Source organism: Scardinius erythrophthalmus, assembly GCF_964197995.2.
Source record: "Scardinius erythrophthalmus genome assembly, chromosome: 15".
Taxonomy (NCBI): domain Eukaryota; kingdom Metazoa; phylum Chordata; class Actinopteri; order Cypriniformes; family Leuciscidae; genus Scardinius; species Scardinius erythrophthalmus.
Genome location: NC_138235.1, coordinates 27730237 through 27749727, shown reverse-complemented (window position 1 = coordinate 27749727; position 19491 = coordinate 27730237). Strand labels below are relative to the sequence as shown.

The 19491-nt window shown below is 38.6% G+C and overlaps 1 protein-coding gene across 1 annotated transcript; it reads left to right on the top strand.

The window, feature by feature from the left end:
* acvr1ba (activin A receptor type 1Ba) lies at positions 1–19369 on the top strand. The gene is made up of 9 exons (XM_081387573.1): positions 1–282; positions 13314–13556; positions 14154–14399; positions 14477–14707; positions 15154–15321; positions 15428–15584; positions 15676–15800; positions 16737–16867; positions 17228–19369. The coding sequence occupies exons 1-9, from the start codon at positions 192–194 to the stop codon at positions 17351–17353; spliced, it is 1518 nt and encodes a 505-aa protein (XP_081243699.1). The 5' UTR covers positions 1–191; the 3' UTR covers positions 17354–19369.
* The last annotated feature ends 122 nt before the right edge of the window (positions 19370–19491 follow it).

Below are 19491 nucleotides of genomic sequence, written 5' to 3'. Positions count from 1 at the left end.
GTAAAGAGACATTTCACCACAACAAAGAAGCCCAGGCGTGTTAGCCCTCCCCTTTAAAACTAGGCACACCCCTTTAACCCACTATTGTCTAGCCGAGCCTGGCAGGCGGTGTATGGTTGGTTGGTCGGTTGGTTTGTGGTTGTGTTGGAAGTCTCGCTCGCTTGTCAATATCACGCAAAACGAATGCATTAATGCTAAGAGATGGGAATCTTGCAGTCATGCTTCCACGACGAACTGCTGTAGCGCTGCTTGCCCTGTGTGGATTAATAGCGGTCGGCGATGGTGAGTCGGGTGTTTGTGTGTGTGTCACCTCTCTGTGTGTGTATTTATTTATTTGATAGGCTGCTGGTGTGTGGAGAGAGTGTGGCCAGGCTGTGCTGTGCTGGACGGGGCAGCCTGGCGCTCATCATGGCGCTGTAAACCAGTCATCTGTAGCCTAAATCATTCCTTATATTGAACTAGTTTAATATTTTCTAAAGCCCATGACTTGTAATTGTATTTATCATTTAAGAGATTCGTGTAAGATATAAGCACGCGAGTATGTTTTGCTGTCCCTTGTTGTACACTCGTATAGAGGTCTAAATAGGCGTCTCTCTCTCTGTGTGTGTGTGTGTGTGTGTGTAATATATATATATATATATATATATATATATATATATATATATATATATATATATATATATATATATATATAATATAATATAATATATATGCTACACACACTGACACAACCAACCTCTGTTTAGATACAGGCCTGCTGTCCATTACAAATTAATGCATATTTAGCCTACCTTACGTTAAAATACTAAAGTATTAGGCTATTTGCACAAAGGCGAATTTAGGTGAGGTGAATTGTGGCATGTAGCTTATGGCCAAACCTCCACTATTTCCACAGGACTTCAGAGAACTGACGTCAGATGTTGCAAAACTTACATTTATAGGCCTACTTGCAACAATCTTCCCTGGTTGGTCGCACGTTGTAACGAGCGTTCTCATTCTATCCGTAAATGAATCGTGCTCTTGATTCGGATTTTGATTTGGATCTTGATTCGGATCATTTTCTAGATGATTGACGTTTCTATGGCTTTAATTTTATATAGTTTCAATTACAAAGAGAACGTTTCAGTTCAGAGGAATGTTCAAAATTACCAATTCACAGAAATGAATCTGACTTCCCATAGCTAGTTGTGACATGTAGCTCTACATGAATTCCAGTGATTTGTTTAAAAAGGACGGACCTTGTTCGTAGTTATGTGTTAGATTATATCATAAATGTTGTTAGTACATGGCTTGCTGTGGTATACCCTGTGTTTACAAAACAGTCTGGTGGTTTCTTAACAATAATCAGCATTGTATATTTCAACTGGTGAAACAGTCCTCTTGACCCCATGATTACCAAGCCATAAGGCCTAAAATATTGACAATTTGGATATTAATTTCTCAATGTATTCACAAATTGTAATGGTTCTAGAAAATTAAATTTGTGCTTTATAACCCCTGGCAAGTACAATTCTGTCGTAGAGTACGATGGGAAGCTAGTCGTTCAGCAAGTTCAGACTGAAGTCAGATTTGGAGTCTGGTCCTTTGTAATGGAAATGTGGGCAATGAGCCCTATTCAGTGGCCTGTCAAGGGAGTCTGCCTTTCTTTTGTATGGCCAAACTGATGGTGGTTACATCCACAGCACAAATAAACATGTCTGTGGTTGCATGGCACAGCACGATAACTATGCACTGGTGAGATTTTCTGGAAGGACAAAACTGTGTGAATCAGTGGGATGCTCTTCATATTATACTGAGAAGCCAACAAAATGGTATGAATACTTAGCCACCTTTTTTGTATGGGGATCATAACTAGAATACTAATGCATTTTAAAGAGTGGAAAAAATGTCTTGTTGTGGCTTGCTGTGCTCCAGACATATCAAGGAAGACTGTGTAATGAAATGTACCACAGCAGGGACCATTTTCATCTACAAATTAAAAAAAAGTTAAGCAATCTGTGATCTCTAATTGGTGACTCATCTTTTTCCAAGAAGCATCGCTCCCACTGTTCGCAAACGGTTGTGTTGCACAAAATGCTGCCAAATGCTCCAATAGGACTTGATAGGAAATGCTAAACAAACAGATCCCACCTGTAGTACGTCTGACAGGGTCGCCTCAATGTCAGACTCTACACTGAGCGAATTGTAGCGCGAGAGGCGCCTTCGGGCTGCCAGTGATGGGTTTGCACAGCTGCCGGTAGTTGGACACAAACTAGTGGAAACGAAACAGATTGGCGACTCCAGCCGTGTTATGGTAATTATTCCACCGTAGTGCTGTTGAAACCGGGGGCTCTAAGGCTCTGGACTTGTAGTATGACTGCCTAGTTTCTCAGTCAGCATGCTGTTTTTTGTTTGTTTTTGATAAACTGGCTTGTCGCAAGTCTTCGAGCTTCTAGATGTCCGTGTGACTCTTCTCGCAGGCCTGTGTGAGAAAACAACAGCAATGTGATATGGGCACTGTGAGTTAGGCAGACAGCCGTGAGGCAGGGTGCGTCGCTTTAATCATCTTTCATTCTCTCCCACATTTTTCTTTTCCCTTCACACAGACCAAACTTAAGTATTAAACATGCTCCAAGTCCCAGCTCCTCCACATTTACGTTCCAGGAATGGTGAATTAAGTCATTCAAACTTACATTGCATCGAGTGACTCACTTACTTACAAGAACTGATCATTAATGTGTTCCCACTCCTCATAACTGCAGTGCCAAAGCGGAAAAAGTGAGTTAATTCTCTATAACAAAAGTACTTTCGCAATTTTAAGTGTTTGTTAATGCAGAAAAATATAATGGGTGTTTGAATCACAAAGACCCTGAACTTGTGTTGTGCAGGCAGGAAGGAGCAGACGTTTGAAGCCCGTATCACAGGAGGCCTCCAGTGCTGTTATGGAAATGAAAGGGAGCACATTGAGCCATATTTTGCATGTGTGTGCTTGTATATAAGATCAGAGTACGGAAAGTGTAGCAAAGAAAGATATGTGGGTTCATGGGGAGTGTGCGCGCGTGCGAGTGTGTGTCTGGGGAAGCCGGCTGGTGGGGTTGAGTCCACGGTCACAGCCGACTGAAGCTGGTCTCCGCTTCATTAATGACCTTGCTAATGACCCGAATGGCCGGCGGGCAGTGCCGATTACATAGAGAGATAGACCTTTGTGTGACCTACATTACAGTGCTTGTTTAGAAATAGTAATTTAAAGGGGTCATATAATGGTACATGCACTTTTACAAGTTGATTGTACTGAAATGTGTGTTGGTGGTGCCTGTACACAACCATCATAAAATGATAAAAGTCCATCCAGTGTTCTTTTTTTTTTAATCTTATTATATGTTTCCTCCTGTCTCAAATCAAGCTGTTCGATTTTGTGACGTCACAAAATCGACGCCCCTCCCACGATGGTTGATTGACAGGAGCGTTTCAACACAGACCCGCCCTCGTGAGCGAGCTGTCAATCATAGCACACGCCTACCGGCGCGTTCATTGTTGATAGCTGGAGCACTGAGTAGAATGGCGTCTTAGCGATTGTGGTGTTCTGTTCTTGGGTGCAATAAGGAACACAGCAGTCATTTTGATGTTTCTAAATCCGAACCGCTGAAGACGCAGTGGCTGAGTTTGTTTTCGAAGGGAATATTCCCCACGATCAACGTCAATGCTTTCATGTTTGCGCGAATCATTTCACCAGACTGCTCTACAAACGAGGGTCAGTATAAAGCTGGTTTTGCTAAGAAGCTGCTCCTGAAAAAATGATCGGTACCAACTATTCGTGTTCCTGCTGCACCTCCAGAAGAAGTGAAGTGAGTGTAACGTTTTATTGACCTTTATATTAATCTTTGCAAATCGCTAGCACGCTTCACAATGAATGCGGCCATTTTTACACTCAGGGTACATTACAGCATGTTTTCTATGTATGACGTCCTCAATATAATTCATAATCCCACGTTTATAATGAACAACGCAGAACAGAACAGAGGGGCGGGGTGAGCAAAGCTCATTATCATTTAAAGACACATGCACTCAAACGGCGTGCTGAAAACAGCTGTTTTTGACCAGGTAAAATGAGTGTTTTCTTACAATACTAATGAGAATTTTTAATTAAAGTGTATTACAAACTTTTAATTTAGACCCTAAAGAATCATATTAGCTTGTACAAAAATGACATTATATGACCCCTTTAATTGACTTTTTTCCCCCTTAGTACTAAAAAATATTATCTTTCATAATTTTCTTAAAAATAAGGGTAATTTGTATTATAAGCTTAAAGGAATAATTGTGTCATTGTTTACTCGCCCTCATGTCATTCCAAACCTGTATAGCATTAATTTTTCCATCAGACAGAATAGTAGACATTTTTTTTGGAAGAGTCATTATGTAGCTCAACAGTTTCTGACCACGTCTGTCAAGTTCCAAAAAAAAGCATCATATTTTACTATGGTGACTTGTGCATTATATATTTTACGATAGTTTTGTGTACAGCATAGACCAACAATGAACTGTTATTGTATAGCATATAAACCGTGTATAGACAATCAAATTCCAAACTATGCTATACCGTCCAAAAGTTTAAGTAAAAAAAAAAAAAAGAAATTATTACTTTTATTAGTCCTGCATTAAATTGATCAAAAGTGTCAGAAATGACATATCATTTTTTATACTTTTCTTTAGAACTTTCTATTCATCAAAGAATCCAGAAAAAAAAGTCACTGTTTCCACAAAAATATTAGGCAGCACGACTGTTTTCAACATTGATAATAATAACAAGGCAACAAATCAGCATATTATAATGATTTCTGAAGGATCATGTGACACTGAAGACTGGAGTTGGCTGCTAAAAATTCAGCTTCGTCATCACAGTAATAAATTACATTTTAAAATTTATTCAAAAACAGCTATTTTAAATTGTACTGGTAATATTACTGTTTTACTATATTTCTGATTAAATAAACGCAGCCTTGGTGAGCATAAGACTTCTTTAAAAAACATTGAAAAATCTTAATACCTATTTAAAACTATTGCACACCTTATAATATTTGTCAGAAGAACTATATTATTTTGTTGCATGAAAAGGTCTGAGGCTGCTGCCCGTCGAAAGAGAAAAAACCCTGAATGTTTTCGATGGGGGAGAGACATTCGTTCCTCTGGACCAGATGAGTAATTTGACCATGAGGGTTCTAAAGAAGCTCCCCTTCCTTTCACTGCATTGATTTTGTGAGTGTAGTTCGCTGTGCATGTCTGTGTGAGTGTGTGTGTGTGTGTGTGCGCGCGCTCTGTCTGGTGGCGTCGGCATGTCTTAATCAGCTCCCTGTCTGGGTGCTCAATGGATCTCATTTCAGCTCTATGCATCTTGGGTAACTGCACTCTCTCAGTCTGCCCGCTCTCAGTAGCCCCTGGCATCCTGCTAGAAGAGGAGGATGATGGGCTTTCATTATCCAGAGGAGGTGAAGCAAGAGATAATGCCTCCATCGAGAGACAAGGCCGTCCATTTGTAATAGATATGAGAGGACTGCCTGTGTCGTGGGGGGCAATATTTGCGTCTGAGTGTTTAAACCACAAACCCTGTGAGCTCTTAATCCTTGCTTTGACCCCAACGTGGAAAGTCGGTGCTCTTGAAGGAGAGGTTGTGAAATTTTTGTTCCATAGTGAAGGATTTAGTCACAGTACCAGTAATATGAAGTTGTTTGTGGCTTCACCGTTGACTAAAGACTTTCCATGAGCCAGGCTGTGATCAACCAAGCACACTGTTAATGGCAACGATTTCATTCACGTCTTGCCGCAATGGTTTTCATTTCCTGTCTAAACAAGAATGGAATGATAGGAACTTCACACTGGCAGTGAGGTTTTGATGTTGTCCTTTACTGAATTCCCCTCTTTCTGTTGGGTTAAGCCAAGTCTAGACTAGGGTTTTAAGGTCTGTCGTAGCTAGTCTCTCGGCCGAAATCCCATCACAGCTGGGGGTTCTGTAAGTCGCCCTCTGTTACCTCTCTGTGTTCTGTCCGGCGTATCTGTTTCAACAGCAGCTCTTAAAAGCATGTCAGGGGAGTCCCCTACCCCCCAGCCACTCTAACAGTAACTGCCCCATCCTCCACCGCACAGCCCACTCCCATCCTTTGTCCAGACACAGCCCGCCCAATCCCTCCTCATGTCCCCTTAATCTCCACACAAAGAGCCAGTGTAAGGCTACCAATTATGCACATACAAGACCTCGCTCGGCTTGAACCGCTCGAGCTCCCTTTCCGCAGGTTTGGAGCCACTCACACCGTTCTGTCAACTGGCTTTGCATAAAGTTTGATCGGTCTTTTTGAAGTGTTGCAGACCATATTGCAGGAATTTGAGTGGAAAGTGTCAGGTTTCTGTAGTGCAAGTGATTTGGTGTTTGGTAATGATGTTGTAGAAGGTTTAGTAGTTTAGTAAGTGAGTCACAATTGTGAGATTTGAAGTTGCAATAACAAGAAATGCAGTTTAAAAAAAGGTCTTTTTTTTTACTGTAAGGTGGAAACAGGCCTCCCTAGCTGTCAGATTACAAAAGTTGATACATTTGGTTGTTGTGTAAGGTAGTTCTACTAGAAACATTTTCTTGTGATGAAATGGAAATAGCGACAGATATTCTGCTGTATTGTTTCGTATATCCGAGTGTAACAGCAAAATAAAAAATGTAGGGTGGGGGCTATACCAAATTTTTATTGGATTTTTCAGTCAATTTTTTGAGGGGCGGGGTTTAAGATGACTAATTAAAGTCCCAGCATACATCACCAGATAGAATTCTGTCATTTCACTGGAAGATCGAGTTATGACTTTTTGTTTTAAAATTACAAGGGACATTTAAATTTGTATATTTAACAACAAGCAAACTACATGAATTTGCACATATATTGTCATAAGTGTCATATTACATTTAGTGTAGCATGTTGTCGACAAAGTTATTGTTGATGTGTATCATCTAGAGATGCACCGATTGATCGGCTGGTGACCGGAATTGGCCGATTTTCACGTGATCGGCCGTAACCGGCGACCGGCCGGTCAGTCTGACAAATGCCGATTTTAAGCCGGTCAAATGCACTCGGGCGCCGCATGATTAACATTGCGCAACATCAGCATCACACGTGCACACGGAGCACATGTAGAAAACCTCGTGAATTACGTCCGTTCAGACCGCAAGCGCGTATTTTTTTTCGGCGTGCATATGTTAATCAATATGAGTGCATTCACAACGGGAGCAGGAGCAGCGCGAGCGTCAAGCAGGAGCGTCAAGCAGGAGCGTCGCGAGCAGTGAAGCGCGTGTTTCGGCGCCTAGTCTATTTGCTGCACTGCTCGCGCTCAATTAAAGGGAAATCACACTTTTGGTTGAAAATAGCCTAAATAGGGTTTCACAAAAAAAGTGCCCAAAATGCACAGAATTTGCGTGTTTTAACAAGAACTGGAGTAGGCTATGTCAGAAAAGAAAACAAAGACTAATATTTTTATAGAAAATGTACCCATTTAAACTTGTTTTATTATTCAGTTTGAAGTGATTGCAATAGGCCTGTGTGTGTGTGCTTTGAGAAATATCTTTATACTGCAAGGCTATATTTATTTTATTTTTTATTTATATATTATTTTATTGCCATTCCCTGTTTTCATACAGACGTTTCGTTTGCTAAATACATATATATATATAAAATTATTGGATATTAAATGTGAAAAGGAAATGGTTCTTCCACAACACTGCACTTTAGATGTGTGTGAACTATGCAAATTGTAAAATGTTCTTCCACAACACTGCACTTTAGATGTGTGTGAACTATGCAAATTGTAAAATGTTCTATTACAGAAATTATATAAAATAAATATTTGTGTGTGCTGTAAAGTGGTTAGAAAAAATGAAATCGGAATCGGCTAAAATCGGTATCGGCAGGTCAAACTTAATGAAAAATCGGAAATCGGAATCGGCCCAGAAAATTGTAATCGGTGCATCTCTAGTATCATCATGACCCTTAACAACATGAAGAGAAAATATCTTCCATCGGACGAAAAAACAGATGGCCCTACAAATGGTTACTTATAGTTATCTCTGCATATTAGATTTATGGCACAATGTTTACCACAAAAAAATTCTACATTATGGTGAAGCTCTTTCAATTGAAGTGAATGGGGCTGTTTTTAAGAGAATTTCAAAGCAGAAATGAGAAGCTTTTAATTATTTAAAAGCACTTCACATTAAGTCTTCTGTTAAAACTTGTGTTTAGGGTGATTATATGTTTATATGTTATATGTTTGCGTTTTGTTGCCATGACCACAAAATTGTACAATTGGATCTAACATTACACAGAAAAGGTTAGTGTTTTTTTTCCCCACAATAAAATCATGTTAATGCTCATATTGCTTGTCTTGTTCATATCAACTTTTGCCTCTGGTGCTGTTGATTGAGCATAACTTGGGATATTTTTTTAAAGGTCCCATTCCATGGATTATTTTTATTATTTTATCATGTTTCCAGGGGTGCCCTTATAATGTTAGTATGTTTTTTAGATCAAAAATTGTTATAATTTAGAAATAAAAGGCATATTTCCTAGCCTGATTTCATTCCCTGGTTTGAACGCTCTGTTTGAAGGGGCGTGTCTGCTGTGAGACTTCAATGTAAACGCCCTCTGCTGTGATTGGCTGACATGCTTGCATATGAAATATCTGGCATTACATGTGGAACTATCTGGAAAACTTTTACTATTACAGCTATTATACGTTTTTACTATTACAGCTATCGGGATTAACGAATCGGGAGAAGTTTAAGTATTTAGATCTATTCCCATCACATAAAAGGTTGCAGTGATGAGCATTGAGCAGATGACAGCCTGTTGATCGCGTGAAAAAAGATCTTATCATTGCAACGCAGTTTTCTGCACTCACTAATGATTTCACCAATGCAAACATGAGGCATATAAATACAGTCAGAGCTTCGTTGTGCAGTGTAACAGCGTCATTGATTTCATAACGAGTTTTGGCAAGTGTCCAGATAAACTCGCGCTGTGTGATTGACAGCTTGGGCGATTGGAAAGGGATTGTTCTTTGATCGCTTTCTGTATATTAATCACAGTTTAAGTAAGATTATTTTCATCCTACTAAGAGAACGATGTGAAGTTGATCGCTACTTCCATAGTAAATCACTACTTACCGCTTGCTGGAATATAGTTGAAATTGTCCCCTTCGTCAGTATGAAACGCTGAGAGAAGCCTGCTTGATATTATCCCCGGTTAGAAAAACAGTCCGTGGTGAAATGGACAGAGCAAACTAACAACTTCGAATTAAACTTTTGCGGTATCCGATTATAGATAAACATCAACCACGTCTGTTGACATTTCGCCATCAATACGCCTGTATTCCTGTGGGCGGAGGTTAGTCAAAACCATAGACTGTAAAAAAATAAAAACACGGTTCTGGTGATGTCACTAATGAAGGAAGTAGAGGGGTGTAGTCCAATCCAGCCGTTTTTTGTAGTCAACTTCTGTTAAATAAAATATCTCGCTTGGCATTGAACTTTGAGCTTTATAATTTTACAGATATTATTTATACTCTAACAACAACATTACACACTAACTAAAGTTTGAAACATGGGATCACGAAGAACGGGACCTTTAAAATAAAAAGACACACTTCAGCTGTAAGTATAGTTATCCTGATTGTGATTAAAGTGATAACTACACTGCGTTTTCTCAGAACCCTTTAGCAAGACACTATGAGGCAATTACAGTCATTCTATTTGCTGCCCCATGATTTAATGATATCGTGTGTGCTCCATTAGAGGGTTATTATGGCACCGGGTTGTTTTTCTCCTGTTATCAAGGCCTGGTTACCTCCGTGTAATCTGCAGGAAATTCCTTGTGCATGTGAACTTCAGTTGACTTGGATCCGCTCCACTAACGGTTACTGGCAGTGCGCTTCGATGTCTGTTAGATCACAGCCTTTGGAAGATTTATAAAGAGTACACAAACACACTCTCGCACTCCCTCTTTTGCTCTATGACACTTAACACACACGCCCCTCCCCACACACATACACATGGTGAAAAAGCAAAGTTGACACTTGTTCAGAAGGGTGTGGTTCAGCCACTTGCATGTCATGAGTTGTGCAATAAAACCTGTGTGTGAAAAACTGTGGGAGGAAGTGTAGTGAGTCAGATTAATTAAGTGTTACTGGAGTGAGATGAGTGACAGTAGGAGCACAAGGTACAAATAGAGGCCTGAACATGAGGGAAAGGTGAAAGAAAAGCATTGAAATGAGAGGATTAGAATAGAACATTCTTGACAGGGACGCCCAGAAAAGCCTGGGATTTAAAGTGCTGCCTGTTTGTCCCTCGGTGGGCCCTGTTGTGATCAGGCGTCAAGCTTCTGAAGTCCTGTTATTTTAAAACCACTGCAATTTGTCTTAAGTGGCCTGCCATTGTATGCGGCTCGGATAAAATCAGGGGCGCCGGTGAAGTGTGAATGCCACCCCTCGTGTCATGACCTCGGTCACCCTCGGCAGTCTGTGTTCCAGCAGTCATCATATCCTGTCTTAGTTTGTCTGACTTGCTGAAGAGACACAAATATAACTAATAGTGATGACAGATCTAAAATGGTTACAAAAGGTGATATGGTCCTCTGTCACGGCGACGATTTGAATGCCCCTGAAGATAAATTATGTCTTTATGCCCGCAGGCTTTTAAGATCATGTTGTTGCTAATGAAAACAAAAAGGTATATGGTACCATAGTAGTCTTTGGGTGTGTTCACATTTGTAGTTTGGTTCTTTTGGTCCAGACCAACAAAAAAAGAAGAAAATAATACATTTAGTCCCGTTCGTTCACACTGTCATTTTTAAGACCCAACCTAAAGATTAAAAAAAAAACTTTTTTTTTTACGTAACTTACCGAACATCCAGAACAATGCTGCCTGTGTGCTGGGCTAAATGTGCTCGTTATATGTGCGTACATATGATGGCATTATGACCAACTGAGAAAATGTGTAAAGGAGTCAAAACAGCATCAGGAATTCCTCTGTTGCAAATAGGCGGCGTTTCTGATGCCTGTACTGAACTGTAATGGGCAACGTAGCTCATGACCTATTTTTTACAGTCTATGCTCATGACGAGATAAAACAGGTAGCCCTTGGTCGCATCTGATGATATCACGTCCTGTAATGTGTAAGAATCTGGAATAGGATTGGATTATTTCCGACTGATTAAAATTATTGGATGTAAACATGTATCTAGTGGTCTCTAGTTAGTAACATTTTAATAAATTGGATGATATTTTGATCTTTCCAGCATCGGCTCTTAACCTTGTCGAGCTTGGTTGATGAACAAAAGTGTCAATATCAAAATCTAACAGCCTTGTCGATGGATGATAAACATTTTGATTTTTAGATATTTTAGTGAAAAGAGTAGGTTATATATATGTCAAAGAAGTGTTTCTATTTTTCTAAGCAATCCGATGATAAAATCGAATAGACCAATGGTTGTCCAAGACAATATTCGAATTCCCTATCTAAGCTATCAGTTGTAATACAAATTAACTCCAAAATGTGATGTCAGTTCTTTTTTTTTTTTGTATTTTAATTACAATATAAATAAATAATTGTAATAAATTATATTTTAACAAACCATTTTAAGAAGCACCCGAGTCATATCTAGAGACTTGAGGTGTGTGCGTGTGCGTGCACATTTAAAACGTATTCAGATTTTATATGTTTACTAAGATCCTTCTATTATCTATTGAATCCCACAATAATATTTAAAATATAAGTAAGCTTAATATTAAAAATCATCATTTATTGGGTACTTTCAATTGGGAGGTGGCTATCCTTAACCCTAACCCCTAAATTTCAGCTTGTGAAAATGATATTGAAATGTTTTGTTTTTTTCATTATATCTCCAAAATATCTTTATGATTTCTTTTAAAAAGTAAAGAAAAAAACATTTATTTTATATTTTATTTTTAAATCATGAAACTCTGTAAAAAAAATGCCTCGCATTTTCATGTCACTACTGTACCGAAACAGTGTGTGTTTTAGTCCATTGGCTGAGACTGATTTGAACCACACCCCTACATTTTTGATCAGGAAATATTCCTGTGTCCCTCTCGCTCATAGCCTCTCTTTCATTGTAGATGGGTACCATCATTTTGAGGGAAATGTGTTCAAAAATCTGTGTGTAACTTTAAGGAATGTTACTACCAAACACAATTTTTCTGCCATTAAGCAATCTTTTTGGGGTGTTATTCCATAAAATGTAGTTTTTATGTGTGTACAACTGTTCAGAACTGTGCTAGCTAACCATGTGCTGGTTATCATCTTTGAACTAGGCTCAAAAGTATCTAAAATTGTCACTACCGAAACAGTCACTACCGAAAAGTGGTGAAGTTTTGGTTGTGACATGTTTTTTTAGTTTTATTCGATAAAATTTAGCTTTTGTGTGTGTACAGCTGTTCAGAACTCTGCTAGTTAACCTTGTGCTGATTAGCATCTTTGAGCTAGGCTCCCGAAACCGTCACTACCGAAACATGTCATCACTGTTTTGGTAATGACAAAAGGGAACACATAATCATATATTTGGGGGAAATAAACAAAAATTTTGTACACTTATGCAAATCATTAGTATCTTAGTTTGTTTTAGTAGTGTTTTAGTATGTGAGTTAAAATTCTGTAATGTAATGTGGTCGCTACCAAAACATTACTGTCACTACCGAAACATGGGATGTTTTGTCTAAAATAAAGTAGATTGAATTCTCAATGGTTCAATTTATATTCAAACTAATGAATCCTTAACTTTGAAATCAATATGATTAACTTAATGCCTTTTACAAAGAAAGATTGGATTCAAAATACAACAAATCTAATAAACTTTAACTTATAAACTCTCATCTTGCTCATTATTTGTTTCTATGACTGTTCATTAAAGCAAAACAGTCTGTGAATATGTTCTGCTGATATAAAGGAGCTGCAGTGGGGGGTCCAAATCAGGCCATCCCATGCCAGCTTCTGCTGTACACAGTCTGTTTGGGTTCATCTGCAGTGGCGGATTCAGTTTCATGTTATTTAGTTTAGTTGCGAACTGAACTCTGCATGCAGTGCTTTTGCCTGACTTCCCTTACTCAGTGTTTTCATTTCCTTAAATTGGTCTTGCTTGCCCTCTGGAGGATATTTTGAGTTAGCACAGTTCACATAAAGCATCCGCTGAAGGAAGAATTGAATGCATCCTCATTAATGACCTGACATTACAATGAACACACATTGCATTTAGAGTCATATTTTAATCTTTAATCTCTCTCTTCCTCTCTAGCTCTTAAGTGTAATTGCACAGCATGTGAGAACACCGGATATGTGTGCGAGACTGATGGGGCCTGCATGACCTCTACGTCCCACATCAATGGTCAGGAGGAGCAGCAAGTACGGATCTGCCTCCCTAGGGTCAGCCTGGTTCCACCTGGACAGCCCGTCTACTGCCTGAGTGCCAAAGGCTTTCTCAACACGCACTGCTGCTATACAGACTTCTGCAACAGCATCAACCTCCAGATTCCCAACGGTAGGAGTACAGGCTAAAATATACTACTGTTCAACAGTTTGGGCTCAGTAAGATTTTTCTTTTTATTCAGCAAGAACGCATTCAATTGATCAAAAGTGACTGTATAATAATACAAAAGATTTTTATTTCAAATAAATGCCGTTCTTTTAAAAGTTCTATTCATCAAAGAATCCTGAAAAAAAATTCTTCATGGTTTCTACAAAAATATTAATCCACATATTTGAATGATTTCTGAAGGATCATGTGACACTGGAGTAATGGCTGCTGAAAATTCAGCTTTGCCATCAGAGGAATTAATTAAATTTTAAAATATACTCAAATAGAAAAGTTATTTTATTAATATTTCACTGGTTTGCTATGTACGTACTCTTTCAGTTAACTGCCACAATTAAAGTTTTTATGCTGCTCAATATAGGATATGTAATTGTGTATGCATTTTCCCCTTATTCTTTCATCTACATTACCTTCATCTCTAACACTTACTGTTGCAGTTAATTTACAACATGAAAATAATTCATTTCAGTATCGAACAGAATCTTAATATCAGTTCATCTCTACAGGTCCAGCCTGTAATGTGCATTTCCTTGTCTCTTTCAGGGATTCCTGAAGGTAAAGGGGGAAGTTGGGGTCCAGTAGAGCTGGTGGCAGTGATAGCCGGCCCGGTCTTCCTCTTTTGCTTGCTGCTTATCTTTGGAGTGCTCGTTTTCCAGTACCACCAACGGAACTATAACCACCGGCAGCGACTCGACGTTGAGGATCCGTCCTGTGATCATCTGTACTTGGCCAAAGACAAGACCTTACAGGATCTCATCTTCGATCTGTCCACCTCTGGTTCAGGATCCGGTAAGCTGCATCTTTATCCTTCTCCAGCATATCTGACAAGTGTTTTGTTTATGTGCTAATGTGTTTTCTCATTGCAGGTCTGCCCTTGTTTGTTCAGAGGACGGTGGCCAGGACAATTGTATTGCAGGAGATCATAGGTAAAGGTCGTTTTGGGGAAGTATGGAGGGGGAGATGGAGAGGAGGGGATGTGGCTGTGAAGATCTTCTCATCCAGAGAGGAACGCTCCTGGTTCCGCGAGGCCGAGATTTACCAGACCATCATGCTCCGTCATGAGAACATCTTAGGCTTCATTGCTGCCGATAATAAAGGTAAGATGTTATCTATCTATCTATCTATCTATCTATCTATCTATCTATCTATCTATCTATCTATCTATCTATCTATCTATCTATCTATCTATCTATCTATCTATCTATCTATCTATCTATCTATCTATCTATCTATCTATCTATCTATCTATCTATCTATCTATCTATCTATCTATCTATCTATCTATCTATCACAAATTGATCAAACATTTAAGAGAGTGATTCTATCTATCTATCACAAATTGATCAAACATTTAAGAGAGTGATTCTATCTATCTATCACAAATTGATCAAACATTTAAGAGAGTGATTCTATCTATCTATCACAAATTGATCAAACATTTAAGAGAGTGATTCTATCTATCTATCTATAAATTGATCAAACATTTAAGAGAGTGATTTGTTCCAACCCTTAAATCTCTTTGCTTTGACTTTTCGTTTCTTAGACAATGGCACATGGACACAGTTGTGGCTGGTGTCAGACTACCATGAACATGGCTCATTATTTGACTATCTCAACCACTACTCCGTCACTATCGAGGGGATGATTAAGTTATCACTCTCAGCAGCCAGTGGCTTGGCACATCTGCACATGGAGATCTTGGGAACGCAGGGTAATTATGAATGAATACATTTGATGCATCGGTTATATGAGCTGTAATATCTCTCAAATCCTGTACTCACAAAACCGAACTAAACCAAGATGGTCTCCTCCCACAGGGAAACCAGGCATTGCACATCGTGACCTGAAATCTAAAAACATCCTGGTGAAAAAGAATGGTACTTGTGCCATAGCAGATCTGGGGCTCGCTGTACGGCACGAGTCCATCACTGATACTATAGACATCGCCCCCAATCAGAGGGTTGGCACTAAAAGGTACTCTTACTAAATTCTGTTAACAGCTGCTTTTATGTAAATTTAACCATGAAGTCTGCATTACTTGATGTGAATTTATTTTGCCTTTTAGATATATGGCCCCAGAGGTTTTAGATGAAACAATCAACATGAAGCATTTTGATTCTTTCAAGTGTGCCGATATCTACGCTTTGGGACTGGTATACTGGGAGATTGCACGACGGTGTAACGCTGGAGGTGAGGGAAAAAGAAGCTTGCAAAGAGCCTGAGTAATCATCCACCCACAGCATCTTAACAAATGTAATTAAATCAGTGCTTTCACAGGCTGTAGGTGCAATAGAGCTCTGGAGGTCGTGTCTCACTTCAGTGCCTGAATAGTAGTCTGTCATTATGGGTTTTTCAATGACATATTTGTAAATGATTAAATTTGTGAGTGAAAAAGTGTTTAGAAACTGCCATATGAAAGTTTGGGGTCAGTTAGATTTTAATACTTCTGTTCAGCAAGGACGCATTAAATTAATCAAAAGGACATTTATAATATTACAAAAGATTTCCGTTTCAAATAAATGCTGTTCTCTTGGACTTTCTATTCATCAATAAATCCTGAAGATAAAAGTATCACGGTTGCCACAAAACTATTAGGCAACACGACAGTTTTAAACATTGCTAATAAAAAGTTTATCTGAGTCACAAATCAGCATTAGATTGATTTCTGAAGGATTGTGCGACACTGAAGACTGGAGTAATGGCTTGAATAAATTACATTTTAAAATACATTCAAATAGAAACGTTTCAGATTTTAATAATATTTCACAATGTTTCTGTATTTGTATAATTTTGGATCAAATAAATGCATCCTTGGTGAGCATAAGTGAGCAAAAACAAACATTCATACTGGCATAACAGCTTGCTTATTGATAATAAAAAAATTTGAGATAAATCTTTTTTTCTTGAGTTCATATTGGACTTTTATCCAATGCATCTACAAATGATTCAGGTGTGTAAGGCACTATATTTTCTATTTAGAGATTAAAAATATATCATATTGGATTTAAAATGCAATGTTTTTTCCCCTCGGGACTGGGAATTCTGATATATTTAGTTACGCTAAATAATATAGATGCATTGAGCCATTCAACACTAAACAAGCTCACGTTTTGACCATCTTCTCAGGCATTCATGAAGATTACCAGCTTCCCTACTATGATCTGGTGCCCTCTGATCCCTCCATAGAAGAGATGAGGAAGGTGGTTTGTGACCAGAGACTACGGCCCAATGTGCCCAACTGGTGGCAGAGCTACGAGGTATAAAACTCTTTTTAGCTTATTGTGCCCAAGACAATCAATCCCACTTATATAAAAGGTCATCTAATTGGCATTTGCAGTAATTGACCAACCACAGTTTGTCGTCAATACTTGACTTTTAGTAAATGATGATAATAGTAGACTATAATAAGAAACAAATACTCAAATAATGGCGCAGCATTCACCACAAACATGCTTGCCAATTTGAAAAGCCATTTTTGAGTGCAATATGCTTCACACGTGCCATCTTGAGACTGTTCCATGTAAAAATACATCCTTTTAATTAAATTCAGCTGTGATTCGCAGGCATACTTGTGAGAGAGCCTGGAAAACTCATTTTGATTTGTTTTCTCCCCACAGGCGCTGAGAGTGATGGGAAAGATCATGCGGGAGTGTTGGTATGCCAACGGAGCGGCGCGGCTTACGGCTCTGCGGATAAAGAAGACTCTCTCGCAACTCAGCGTCCAAGAAGACGTTAAGATCTGAAACACGTGGGACACTGCAGATCCCCGCAGAGACGACGAAGCAAATAAAGACTTGCGCCAATAGCAGCCTGCCAGTTTTAGCCCTTTTTTGAACCTTCGAAAGTTGTGACGAGGCCTACCTCACCATCTAAGACGAAACTACTGAGTCTGAGTCCATCCCAGCCCTTTTCCATTTCTCCAACATCAACGTTCCCAATCATGCCTCCCTCCATGGACCTACTGTTGTTGAATTATTTTTCTGATTTTTTTTGGCAGGAATGACAGTTGAACTGTGACAGGCATTTTGATTTTATCATTGTTTTTATTTCACCACTTTTGTCCAAAATTGACTTTTTTTAAGAATGTTTTTCGATTTGATTTTTTTCAACCTCATTCACTAATACATCATACGTCATATTTCAGCGTCAATCTACGATTATATAAAGTGCTCTACTGCTGTTGTGAGAATGTGAAAAAAAACGTGGTTAACACTGTCTCCTCCTGTTATGACTAGCAATTCATGTACAAAGCTAAGTGTAGCAAAGCGGACACACCGCGACCGTGTGACCAAGTGGCATTGCAGTTCTTTGTTCCTGTGGAAGAAATGAAGGAGTGCAGATCATTTACTCATGTAAAAATCAGCCTGCTTATTTATCTTTCTTCTGGCTGCGTTTGATGAAAATGTCAAAACCATTAATGTGGTTTTGGGTTCAAATGCTTTTACATTTTCACAGGGAGAGTGTGTGTGTGCATGTTTTTTGTTTTATTTAACTGGGTTCATAAAATCAGTGTTGTGATTGCTGAATGCATTGTAGAATGATTGCACATGTTTAGTACTGCTATGAGCGATTTTTGTCATAAGGAAAGTCATTACCACTTGTATGTTAAAATTCAACCGTTATTTTAATGGGATCGTTTAGTATGTTGTATTCCTATTATTCTGGGATGTTGGCATGTTAAACTGCACTGTTGTTATTTGTTTGCAGTCAGTGTCCTTTTGGGGATTTAGTAGTTAGTACCACTTCAGAAAACACACATGTAAAGTATTGAAGTAAAATAATGCATCTCTCTATTTGCCTGCATTATAACATTTATATTGCTCTGCTTTGCCTTGCATTGAAGAGTTGTCATTCAGTTTCATTTAAAAGTACAACTAAACATTTCCTTCTCATATTTACAGTTGGGGTTTGCCAAGACCAAATGTTGGACGTGGCGACATTGTATCACCATCACATCCCTAGAAAGCCAACTTCACTACTTCCTCCATTCTTTATTAACTTGCACCAATGTCTTGATCACAGTCAAAAACCTGCAGATGTTCTGAATGGTTAACTGGAATCCTTGGGATATGTATAATAGTAGGTGCGAAGAATGACTAGACTAGCTTTGGCATTAATGGTCTGAAATGCTTGTAGAATGGCTGGATGAAAACAAGGGTCTTGTATTATGTGTAACATTTGACATCTAATGCAGGCTCTATTACAGTCCATTTCTGTTTGACCTATGCATTTTATACTTTCAAGGTCATATTATATGAATCTGCTCTGGAAGTTGCTGGAATATGTTTGATGACAGTAGCATGATTCAGTTGAGTTGGGTGGCATTGAGAATGCCTAAAATGATAATTATGACTGAATTTTGTTATACCATGGTGCTCTACATTATACACTGGGAATTCTGTCCTTGGAAACGTAAAGGCTAATCGTTCCACTATTTATATTGTGCTTGCTTTTTCGCACAACTTGGATTTTGCAGTTGTTTGTAAAACATCTACTTGTGCATTTGGATGATTCTGAACGACACGTTTCAGACGGTAGTTACTGCTGCTTTGTAGAGGCAGTTTAGTCTAAATTCCCTGACATGTTTGTCCATTTAGTCTTGATAATAAGAGTTCAGACTTGGCAGACGATGCTTTCAGTCAGATGCATATGAGTTCTAAGATTCCATGTGTATTTTAAACATGTTAAAAACAAATCCACTTGTGGGTTAGTTAATATAATGTACATAAATGGTATACAGTAATAAATCCTTTTTCTTATTTCTGTTTCATTGACTCTTTCCAATAACTTAATTTAGAATATATAATAGCCTATAAAAGATGCTACGCAAAAGAAGTTTATAAAGCTTCAAATTTTACAACATTTATATTTAAAATGCATT

Excerpts from the sequence above, each read along its gene's own strand:
- acvr1ba (XM_081387573.1), top strand. The coding sequence starts at position 192 with ATGCTAAGAGATGGGAATCTTGCAGTCATGCTTCCACGACGAACTGCT. Across the intron at positions 14,708-15,153 it reads CATTGCTGCCGATAATAAAG|ACAATGGCACATGGACACAG; the intron begins GTAAGATGTTAT and ends TTCGTTTCTTAG. Across the intron at positions 16,868-17,227 it reads ACTGGTGGCAGAGCTACGAG|GCGCTGAGAGTGATGGGAAA; the intron begins GTATAAAACTCT and ends TTCTCCCCACAG.